The following is a 12,425-nucleotide window of genomic DNA, read 5'->3' as shown; positions in this document are numbered from 1 at the left end:
CAGGAGACTCGCTTGAGCCCAGGAGTTGGAAGTTGCTGTGAGCTGTAAAGCCACGGCACTCTACCCAGGGGGACAGCTTGAGGCTCTGTCTCAGAAAAAAACAAAAAAAAACACAAGAGTGTGGTGATCTAGATAGTGCTAATAAGCGCTCCCTTCTCTCCCCAGCCACCCCCTGGAGACTGTCCATGCACAGCCACGGCAGAGGCTTTGAGATGAGTCCTCAGTCAAGAAATCTGTGCGGGCGGCATCTGTGGCTCAGTGGGTAGAGCACCGGCCCCATACACCAAGGGTGGCAGGTTCAAAGTCAGTCCCAACCAAACTGCAACAAAAAAATAGCTGGGCATTGTGGCAGGTGCCTGTTGTCCCAGCTACTTGGGAGGCTGAGGCAAGAGAATCGCCTACACCCAGGAGTTGGAGATTGCTGTGATCTGTGTGACGTCACAGCACTCTACCAAGGGCGATAAAGTGAGACTCTGTCTCTACAAAAAAAAGAAAAAGAAAGGAATCTGTGCTATCCTTTGTCTCCCACAGCTTCTCCTGCACTTCCCTGAACCATTTAACAAGGAGCGAGTGTTCTGCAGTGAGTCAAGGCTACATCGCTAACTCCTTTGTTTTAAAGATGAAGAAACTAAAATCCAGACCCAAAAGAAGGTGGTGGAAGACCTCTACTCCCTCCTTATTTATAATTACTAAAACATCTATACACTAATTGGTGATAAGACAGCAGAAAAACCATGTTTGCATTGGTCCTGTGATGCCAGTGCTGCGCTGTGCCCCTGTGCTGAGAGCAGTAGAGGTATATATATATATAAATGTTCACATTATAGATTGTGAATGAATGAAAGGTCATGACCCCAAGAGTAATGAAGACACAAAACTACCCAACCTGAGTCTTTGCCTTGGTTGTCCTGCCTCCCTGAAACCACCCGTAGTCTGAAGGGAGACACTGCCACACTCTATCCCAACCCTCACACACTGTCACAGCTCCTGAGGATGGAAGTGCAAGCACACAGATACCATAGCCTTGGCAGACAGTAAGGATTCCCTGAGGGAGCCCATCTTCAGAAAAATATTTCTAAACTCTTTTAAGTATCTATTGCAATGGTCGTCATTTGATAGTTCTACAAACAAATTTCATCATACTAAAAAAAATATATATATATATAGTATGTATGCGCATTCACAGTCTAAAAAAAATATTTACTACTTACTTCTTACCTGACTAAAAATGAGTGAAATCTCCCCAGATTTTGCCCTAAAATACAGATAAAAATCATTACACACAGTTTTTTTTTTTTGATGAAGTAAAATTAAACAGTTTGTGAAGATTACATACTTTGCAAAATGTCTATTGGCTCCATTTTCTCCATGTTTTCCAATTTTTATACAATCTCTCAAAGGAATCTGGATAATATTAAGAGAAAATATTATAAAAATAAGGAAAAGTAAAATCACACAAAAATAGGAACATCTTTGTTCAGATTTAAAATGTGTTTACCTTAATGATGGGCTGGGATATTGCATCTGGTTCAAAAATCACTGATTTTGAACATATTTTTAAGGAGCCTCTGATTTTCCTAGGGATCAAAGTACAAAATATTATTCAATAAACATAACAAAAGTCACAGAAGAATCACAATACAATTTAACTGGGAAGTAGATTACTAAAATACAACTAATAAAAGATCAACACCACAATTACAGGGAAGAGTATAAAAAGTTGAAAAAAGTAACAAAAATATTTCCCCCTACTGCCTCTTCCATAGACATTAGAGAAATCTGCGTAGGTTGTAATTGTAATTTGACCTGCTGAGCATACCTCATGCATTTTTTTTTTTTTTTTAGACAGAGCCTCAAGCTATCCCCCTGGGTAGAGTGCCGTGGCATCACAGCTCACAGCAACCTCCAACTCCTGGGCTCAAGCGAGTCTCCTGCCTCCGCCTCCCAAGTAGCTGGGACCACAGGCGCCCGCCACAACGCCCGGCTATTTTTTGGTTGCAGCCATCATAGTTGTTTGGCGGGTCCGGGCTGGGGATTCGAACCTGCCACCTTAGGTGTATGTGACTGGCGCCTTAGCCATTTGAGCCACAGGTGCCGAGCCACCTCATGAATTTTAATTACCTCCTTTGGTCCTCCCTACTGTTCTGAAAAGGGAACTAAGATAAATGCTGAATCTATTCTATAAATTCTGTTGGCTTTTAATTCCCTATATAAGAACCATTCAGAAGGTAATATCAAAGATCTAAAACTGATTAGGGAAAGGGAGCTTTTTCTTATGTATATAATCACGGAAAAAATAATAATAGTTTGATTTAGCACATAAAATGCTCTTAACAGTGATTTTTGGATATATTTAGAAATTTAGGGAAAAATTTGTTTCATGATCATGAGCAATTTTGAAGACTACCAGGCTACAATGATAATATCAAATAAATATGTTATAAGCTTTACCAGTTTATTTTTTCTTGGAACATTTATATAGCTTCACTGGGTTTTGAAAAGAAACCTACCTGAACATCTTAGAGGCAACTGCTACTTTAGACCAATATACATCACCTGGAAGCTTATAAAAATACATACACTTAAAAAAAAAAAAAAATCCTAGGGCACCAGCCACATACACTGGAGCTGGCGGGTTTGAAATCAGCCTGGGTCTGTGAAGCAACAATGACAGCTACAACCAAAAAATAGCCGGCCATTGTGGCGGGAGCCTGTAGTCCCAGCTACTTGGGAAGCTGAGGTAAGAGAATCACTTAAGCCCAAGAGTTTGAGGTTGCTGTGAGCTGTGATGCCACAGAACTCTACCAAGGGTGACAAAGTGAGACTGTGTCTCAAAAAAAAAAAAAATTCCAAAAAACAAAACAAAACAAAACCTTGTTCATGGCTCGTTGCCTGTTGCTCAAGCAGCTAAGGTGCCAGCCACATACACCTGAGCTGGAGGTTTTGAATTCAGCCTGGCCTGACAAACAACAATGACGGCTACAACCAAAAAATAGCCAGGCATTGTGATAGGAGCCTGTAATCCCAGCTACTTGGGAGGTGGAGGCAGGAGAATAGCTTGAGCCCAGGAGTTGGAGGTTGTTGTGAGCTGTGATGTCACAGCACTCTACCCAGGGGGATAGCTTGAGGCTCAGTCTCAAAAAAAGCCAACAAAAAACGCTGTTCATTGTTTTTAAAAAAACTATACATTTTCTTTTTTAATTGACTGGATGTCTTTTACCAATGATCAAAGGTGATAGCTTTATTATGTGATCAGAACACAGGTTAAGAGATGCTGAAATATTATCTTACAAAAAATCACTTAAGACTGGTTTCCAAAAGTATATCTTATTTACAAGCAGAACTTTAAAGATTCTAAGTTCTTTAAAATAGCTTGAATGACTTTGGATTTATTCTCTAGTCATCCCTCGGGGTCCTGATGGATGCTTCTACTCTGCCATCCCAGGGTTCTTGTGACTCCCTGCCTTAAGTGAAGAGGTTATTTTACTCATATTCTTCAAGGAGCCTAATTGCTCTCCAGGCTTCTGCCTTCCTACTCCCCGCACCCTCCTAACCCCGCCAATCTTTCTCTACCAAAGAAATCTCTTACGCTTCCTTGTTTACACATATGCCCATGGCTGCCTGGCTTTCCATAGGCCTTTTTTAAATTTGAACTGAGACTACCTCTTCATCTTGTTGCCAAAATGTGTGTTATGTTAATTAAATGATCTACTCATGACTTTCATTCTTCCTCTCTACCTTTTACTTCACACATGCTATTCACTCTGCCTACAGCCCTACTACACTCAGCAGCTTCTCACCTAATGGCTTTAGCAGCCATCGAAGATCACTGCCTAGATCCATGGTTGACAAACTTTTTCTGTGAAGAGCCAGATAGTAAATGTTTTTGGTTTTATGGCTCATATGGTCTCTGTCTCAACTATTCCACTCTCCTGTTGTAGGGGAAAGCAGCCACACATAATATGTCAACAAATGGGCTTGGCTGTGTCCCAGTAAAACTTTATTTACAAAAAGAAGTGCCAGCTCAGATTTGGCCAAGGGATGTTGTTTGACAACTCCTGCTGTAGATCCATTCTTTTATTAGGGTTTAAATTTTATCATTCCTTCTTTGTTTATTACCTAGAATTTGTTAACAAAGTAATTTGGTTACCCTGAAGTACCATCTGCACAAAGAATATAGGGAAAAGGCTTCTTAGTTTTATTTATCAAATTTCTGAAAAATGAGTTGGTGTCCTCCCACCCTGAGAATGTAACTGACTATGCTTGTCAGTTACATATGCACAGGGATATATTGTTATGCTCTCATGGGTTTTAATATTTTTGATATATTTCAATCCACTGCAGATATTATTCTTTTCTGACACTTAATTTCTCCTGGTTTTGGTCCAGGGTTAACCCCTCCAGGTTGGCCCGGTCCTTTTTAATTTCTTCACAACCGTCTTTGATGTTGTCCTTATTTGCCTGTATGACAGGATGTCCCAGGCTCATCTCACACATCTCTCGCCTTAGAATCAGACATTTGTCAAAAAGCCTTATCTTTTTACGGGGAAGTGGTAGTTGGAGACCAAATTCTCAGTGCTGATTGCTACTGACTTGTTTCTAGGCCTCTTCCAAAGACAGAGGTAAGAAATACTTTAATTTAGGCTCTGCGCTCTTAGCACAGTGCCAGCCCCATGCACCGAGGCTGGGGGGTTCAAACCTGGCCCAGGCCAGAGAAACCAACAATGACAACTGCAACAACAACAACAGAAAAAGAAATACTTTCATTTAGAGAGAAGAATGCACAGGAGCAATACAAGGGTACCCACTCTTGCCCCTGCTGTGCAACACAGTATTGAGAATATGACCTTGAGCAATTAGGCAAGAAAAAGAAATGAAAGACATCCAACCTGGAAGGGAAGAAAAACTGGTTCTGTTTGCAAACAACATGATTTTATATAAAGAGAATCCTTGGCTGGCCATAATCGATTGTTTATCCATGTAATCCCAGCACTGTGGGAGGGTGAAGCAGGAGGATTGTTGGAGACAAGCCTGAACAAAAGTGAGGCTCCATCTCTACAAAATATTAAAAAAAATTAGCTGGGAATGTTGGTGCACCCCTATAGTCCCAGTTACTTGGGAGGCTGAAGTAGGAGGATCGCTTGAGCCCAATAGTTTGAGGCTGCAGTGAACTATATTGATGCCATTGTACTCTAACCTCTGTGAAAGAGCAAGATTCTGTCTCAGTGGGGGAAAAAAAAAACGGAGAGAGAAAATCCTAAAAAAGAATGAAACTGTACCTTTATCTCATCCCATATATAATAATAGCTTAATATGGATTAAACACTTAAGTATAAGTCCAGAAACTATAAAACTGCTAAAAGAAAAAAGAGGAAAAAAGCTTCTTGACCTTGAGCTAGTTAATGATTTTTTGGTTATGATCCCAAAGCACAGGCAACACAGCAAAAGTAGACATATTGGACTGCATCAAACTAAAAAGCTTCTGCAGAAAAAAGAAAAAATCCACAGAGTGAAGACACAACCTACAGAATGGGAGAAAAGATTTGGAAACTATGGAGCCAATATCCAAAATATATAAAGAACTCAAACAGCTCAACAGTAAGGGAACAAACTGCCTATTACGAATGGGCAAAGCACCTGAACAGACATTTCTCAAAAAGAGAAATAAGAACAGCCAACAAGCAAATGCAAAGATACCCCATCCCTCATCATCAAAGGAAAGTAAATTGACATCAAGTTGAGCTATCAGTTCATACCTGTTATCAAAAGACAAAAAATAACAAATGTTGTGAGGGTATGGAAAAAAGAAAACCCTTGCATGGTGGGAATGCAAATCAGTCCTTCTATTATGGACAACAGTATAAAGGTTCCTCACAAACATAAAAATAGAACTACTATATGATCCAGCAATCCCATTTCTGGATACATACCCGAAAGAAACTAAATCAGTATGTTGAAGATGTATCTGTACTCCCACATTCACTACAGGGCTATTCACAGTAGCCAAGATTTAGTATCAAGCTAAGTGTCCATCAAAAGGTGAACAGATAGGCTCGGCACCTGTGGCTCAAGCGGCTAAGGCGCCAGCCATATACACCTAAGGTGGCGGGTTCAAATCCAGCCCGGGCCCGCCAAACAACAATAATGGCTGCAACCAAAAAATAGCCAGGCGTTGTGGCGGGCGCCTGTGGTCCCAGCTACTTGGGAGGCTGAGGCAGGAGACTCGCTTGAGCCCAGGAGTTGGAGGTTGCTGTGAGCAGTGAAGCCATGGCACTCTATCCAGGGGGACAGCTTGAGGCTCTGTCTCAAAAAAAAAAAAAAGGTGAACAGATAAATAAGATATAATACACAAAGGGTGCCAAAAAAATTTACACATATATTAAGAAAGGAAAAAACTATTAAAATTATAATATTCAATACATACACCAATAACAAAAGGTGAATACAAATCACATTTGACTTCTGCAATTATAAGAGGTGTTCAAAGTCGTTGCCATCAGCATCCAGACACTTCTGATTACAGCAAACAACTGCCGGAGCAACACTGTGAGGCCTCCTAGACCTTCCTTGTGCACATCACACACAGCCCCGCGCGCCTCACACTGATGCACCTGTGCAGTTGTCAGGCCTGTTGCAAGGGCCACTGCTTCCTCACACCTGCACTGTCTTACTTCCACAATGCTCTCAGACTTCAAATACCCCTTCAAAATGGTCTTGTGCTCCTCAGACCACAGCCAAGCTTCTGCTATTTTCTTTGACTGTCCTGCCTGTTGCAGGGTGATGCTAGCATTCATTTAATTAATCTTCTGAGCAAGCATTATACTACATATTACTACCATAATCCAACTCAACTTCAAAACATACTATGTAGTACATAGATAACATCTCTTAAAAATGTGTATGCCTTTTTTGGCACCCTCTGTATATGGATATATAAAGATGTAAAATTACACACATATCCACACACACACAATGGAATATTATTCAGACTGAGGTAAGAAGGAGATCCTATCATTTATGATAACATGGATGAACTTGGAGGACGTTATGCTAAGTGAAATAAACCTAGAACGGAAGAAAAGTACTGCCTGATCTCATGTGGAATCAGAGAGTTAAATTCATAGAGACAGAGAGTAGAAGGTGCTTGCCAGGGTATGCTGGGTTCAGGAAATGGGAGACATTGGACAAAATGCACACATTTCCCATTATGCAGGAAGAATCAATCCTGGAGATTCAATGTACAGCTATAGGCTAGTTAATAATACCATCCTGTATACTTGAAATTGGATCAGAAAGCAGATCTTAAATGTTCTCATCCACACTCACAAAAAAGAAGGTAACTATGTGTGTTGATGGTTACATTAATTACATTGTGGCAATCACTTCACAACACAGACAACATTGTACACTTTACATATATACAGTTTGTATTTGTTAATTATACTTCAATAAAGCGGGGGGGGGGAGTACATGAATCTACATAGTCATTTCCAGTTCAAATGTAAGAGTATAAGGCTTTATTTAACTTCTTTAATATTTATTTATTTATTTTAGAGCTAGGTCTTCCTCTGTTACTTAGACTGGCGTGAATTGATACAGTCATAGTTCACAATAGCCTCAAACTCCTGGCCTCAAGTAAACTTCCTGCCTCAGCCTCTGTAGTGGCTGAGACTACAGGCATGTGTCATCATGCTTAGCTAATTTTTCTATTTTTTATAAGACAGAGTCAAGATCTCATTATATTGCCCAGGCTGGTCTTAAATTCCTGGCCTTAAGTGATTCCTCCACCTCGGCCTCCGAAAGTGCTGGGATTCCAGGTGTGAGCCACCGTGCCTATCCTTAATATTATATTTATTTTTTAATTTTTATTTCTTTTTTTGAGACAGAGCCTCAAGCTGTCACCCTGGGTAGAGTGCTGTGGCATCACAGCTCACAGCAACCTCCAACTTCTGGGCTCAAGGATTCTCCTGCCTCCACCTCCCAAGTAGCAGGGACTACAAGCACCTGCCACAATGCCTGGCTATTTTTTGGTTGCAGCCGTCATTGTTGTTTGGTGGGCCAGGCTGGATTTGAACCTGCCAGCTCAGGTGTATTTGGCTGGCTCCTTAGCCACTTGAGCCACAGGCACTGAGTCTATATTTAGATTTTTTTATACTGAAAATCTTGGTCTTGACGTTAACATAATTATTCAATTGTTTTATACAACTATATAAATCCATGTGCATGTGTATATAAATTAACGTCAAAACATTACTATTAAGATTATATTTTTTATTTTTTTGAGACAGAGTCTAACTCTGTGCCCTGGGTAGATTGCCATGGCATCACAGCTCACAGCAACCTCAAACTCTTGGGCTCAAGAGATCCTCCTGCCTCAGCCTCCCAAGTAGCTGGGACTATAGATGCCCACCATAACACTGGATACTTCTTTATTTTTAGTAGAGACAGGGTCTCACTCTTGCTCAGGTTGATCTTGAATTCTTTTTTTTTTTTTTTTAGAGACAGAGTCTCACTTTATCACCCTTGGTAGAGTGCCGTGGCGTCACAGCTCACAGCAACCTCCAACTCCTGGGCTTAGGTGATTGTCTTGGCCTCAGCCTCCCGAGTAGCTGGGACTACAGGCACCCGCCACAACGCCCTGCTATTTTTTGTTGCAGTTTGGCTGCCACCCTTGGTATATGGGGCCAGCACCCTACCCACTGAACCACAGGCACCGCCCTGGTCTTAAACTCTTACGCTTAGGTGATCCACCCACCTTGGCCTCTGAGAGTGCTAGGAATACAGAGGTGAGCCACCCTGCTTGGCCAATATTAAACTATTAACAACATTATCACTACTGACAAGTTCACAACTTCTTTGCAATTCCTTTTCATCAAACCACTGTGCTATGAAGTTGATTAAAATTAATAAAATTGGAGACAACTTTATAGCTAAATTTACTTATTTCATTTTCTCTTTGACTTTTAGGACTTACTGTTTCTTTTTAAAATTTAAGTCTACATTAAAAATCTATAAAATATTTATATGGTTCCAAAATCAAAGTTATAAAATAAGGTAACATTTGGAAAAGACTAGTTTCTGTTTCTATAGTACATCTTCCTGAAAAAAAACCTGCATGATCATACACTTAATTTTTAAAATGTCGGCTATCAGAAAAGTCTGTTACTCCATAGAGATCCCAGCCCTCCTTACCTTTCATTGTGCCGGCCCTTGTGCAGAATATGATTAGCTGTGTGCTGTTCAAAGTAGTACTCCTCCAAGTTAAGCAGCAGCAAGGAAAATCTATATGTGGGGGTAAAAACAAATAATTTGCTTTCATGTTTATTTTTTAGAAAGCATAACAAAGCAGCAATGTATTGAAAACATTTGCTCCTGCCAAGCTGGGTGGCTCACAACTATAATCCTAGCACTCCAGACAGGAGGATCCCTTGAACTCAGGAGTTCCAGACCAGCCTGAGCAAGATCAAGACTCTGTCTCTACTACAAATGAAAAACTAGATGGGCATTGAAGTGGGTACCTGTAGTCCCACCTACTCAGGACGCTGAGGCATGAGGCTCACTTGAGCCCAAGAGTCCGAGGTTGCTGTGAGCTATAATGACATGGTACTCAACCCTGGGTGACAGAATGAGATTGTCTCAAAAAAATAAATAACATGTTTGTTCCCAAAGTGCTTTCCCAATTCATGATTGAGACAAACACTTAGGAAGCATGTATAAGTGGCCAGGCACTCCTCGCTACCAGGTCGAGGAGGACGCACCCAGACTGGCCTGCCTCAGAGTCAAATAACTGCTGTACCCAAAATGAAACTTGTTCACCAGGTGGATATACTTTACACAAACCCCAAATGTCATCAAGTTAAACTGAACAAAACTGGGAGCTTTCCCTCTTACTGAATTCTCATCATTTGTGCTATGCCCACAATGAAACATTCACCAGGTGGATGTTCTACTAGACTTTACAGAAAGTATGGTAGTAAATATCATCAAATTAAAATGAACAAAACTTGGCGCTTTCCCACTTACCGAATTCTCATCGTTTGTCTCCCCTGACTGAACAAGCCTGGCTTCTCGACTGCCCCCCTAACGCACACCCCCTCCCATGTCCTATCTTGTGGTTATCTGAGTTTATCTATCACAGAACGCCAACTGCCTCTAGGAAAACAGACCTTTAGAGATTACCCTGTAATAATCAACCTAAGGCGTTAAATAAAATAAGTAAACTAAACTGAACAGGATTGAAAGATAGATCTTTTTAAAGTTTTGGATGGGATTGTCAAGTAGTTCTTTTTTAACTGATCTGAACTTATTTTATTTATTTATTTTTTTGCAGTTTTTGACTAGGGGTGGATTTGAACCCACCACCTCCAGGATATGGGGCCAGAACCCTACTCCTTTGAGCTACAGGGGCTGCCCCTGATCTGAACTTTTAAAAACAAGATAAAGTAATAAGAAAAAAAAATATTAATTTAGTTGTATGGCTACAGAAACAAATACACAGCAAGGAAGTGAAAGCAGGCGTTTCATTTGTTTCCTTATAGTGACGGTGACATCAACAGCATCTAGAGGCAGACAGGAAAGCTTTCATGAGAAGCAAGGCCTGGAGATGATTCTTGACACTCTGATGTACTGGGGCAAGCTGTTTAGATTTAGCACATCAGATTACACATTATATGTTTATTTCACTTCCTTGTGAAACACTACTAAAATGTGCATTAAAATATTTTAAATGGTAAAATCCATAGACTAAAGCAAAATGGAGAAAAAGAGCAGAAAAGAAATGTGAACGCATCTGTGAGAAATGGCGAGTGAATGGGAGGAATGAGCACCGCTCACACAGCAGGATATCAGATAACTCCAGAGAGGTACCACTCAGGTTTTCTAACTGATCTAAGCTACAGGACTTACAAAAAGTTCAAAAATTACAGGTGTCTGGTATTAAGAGGGCAGAGATGAAGCTTGGGAAGATGGTTAAAAGTGTGAGCGAGCAGCTCGGCACCTGTAGCTCAACGGCTAGGGTGCCAGCCACACACACCAAAGCTGGTGGGTTTGAATCCAGCCTGGACCAGCTAAACAACAATGACAACTACAACCAAAAAATAGCCGGGTATTGTGGAGGGCACCTGTAGTCTCAGCTACTTGGGAGGCTGAGGCAAGAGAATCACTTAAGCCCAAGAGTTTGAGATTGCTGTGAGCTGTGACACCACAGCAATCCATGCAGTGCGACACAGTGAGACTCTGTCTCAAAAAAAAAAAAAAAAAAGTGTGAGTGAGGACACTGACTGATCCCAGCTGGTTCCTGGATGGGTTATCCCCACCCCACTCTAGCACACAGATTTTTCTATGTAAAAATGTAACAGGAAGCTCCAAATTAGATACAGGAGAGCAGGCCTGCAGAATGAAAAGAGAGCAATTAAACAAAAAGCAGAACACTGAACACTGGCAGGAAAACAAAGCCCACTCCAGGCAGGAGTGCGGTAGATGAGAAAAACAAAATCACCCTAGAGAACAGAGTGGCAACTGACAGAGCCAGTCGGTCCAAGAGCATCCCATGGGGAAGCCCAACTGCCTCCTTCCAGGACACAGAATTGCCAATTCACACTCAGATACGAATGGCAGCCCAAGGTCAACAGCCCCAACTGAAAGAACAAGACAAAAGGCCCAAGGTCAACAGCCCCAGTGTGAAAGAACAAGACCAAATTAGGCAGGAAGAGAGCAAGCTAAGGGATCAGAGACAGAAGAAAAGGTTAAGACACTGTAATTAACGTCCTGACAAAGATGAAATTATGTTCATGACACAGAACAGATTGCTTATTAAAAAAGTAATAATCTCAATCAAAAGAGAAATAACTCACAAAATTAAAAATAATGATAGCAAGAACCAGTTTTACCATCCTCATAGGTAACTGCAACTGACCCATCCTCCGTGTTTAAGTCCATGAATAAGAATTAATCACAGCCTAAACTGCCAGAGTGTAATATAAAATGGTCACTGTCAACACTTATTCTAAACTTCAATAAAATCACAAGATTAGAATTGCTAGGAACAATCCTTTGCAATGCACCAGATATTTTCCAGAAAGTTATACCTCACAGAGATACTCACTAATTACCTTACCCCTTATTTTCAGCTTACATCTTTCCTTTCTTTTCTTTTCTATTTTTTTTAGACAGAGTCTCACTCTGGCACCCTGGGTAGGATCATATCTCACACTCTTGGGCTTGAGAGGCCTGCCTGAGCCTTTCAAGTAGCTGGGACTACAGGCATGTGCCACCAGGCCCAAGCTATACTTTCTATTTTTCATAGAGATGGGGGTCTCGCTTTTACTCAGGCTGGTCTCAAACTCCTGAGCTCAGATACTCTACCCTACTCAACCTCCCAGAGTGGTGGGATTACAGGGGTAAGCATTGATGTCTGGCCTCAGCTT

General features: G+C 41.0%; 1 protein-coding gene across 1 annotated transcript in view; it reads right to left on the bottom strand.

Annotated features, from left to right (window-relative positions):
- The window catches only part of NSMAF (neutral sphingomyelinase activation associated factor), a 72,223-nt gene that overhangs the window by 47,430 nt on the left and 12,368 nt on the right, over nt 1-12,425 (bottom strand). The window contains exons 2-5 of the mRNA XM_023515418.1: nt 9,193-9,282; nt 1,499-1,577; nt 1,337-1,404; nt 1,219-1,255 (exon numbers count right to left, since the gene is read on the bottom strand). Coding sequence (XP_023371186.1) covers nt 1,219-1,255; nt 1,337-1,404; nt 1,499-1,577; nt 9,193-9,282 — 274 coding nt within the window. The remainder of the gene's footprint in view (nt 1-1,218; nt 1,256-1,336; nt 1,405-1,498; nt 1,578-9,192; nt 9,283-12,425) is intronic.

Source organism: Otolemur garnettii, unplaced genomic scaffold, assembly GCF_000181295.1.
Source record: "Otolemur garnettii isolate 467f Iridium unplaced genomic scaffold, OtoGar3 scaffold00071, whole genome shotgun sequence".
Lineage (NCBI taxonomy): Eukaryota > Metazoa > Chordata > Mammalia > Primates > Galagidae > Otolemur > Otolemur garnettii.
The sequence above is the reverse complement of the archived record's forward strand: the minus strand, read 5'-3'. Positions and strand labels throughout refer to the sequence as shown.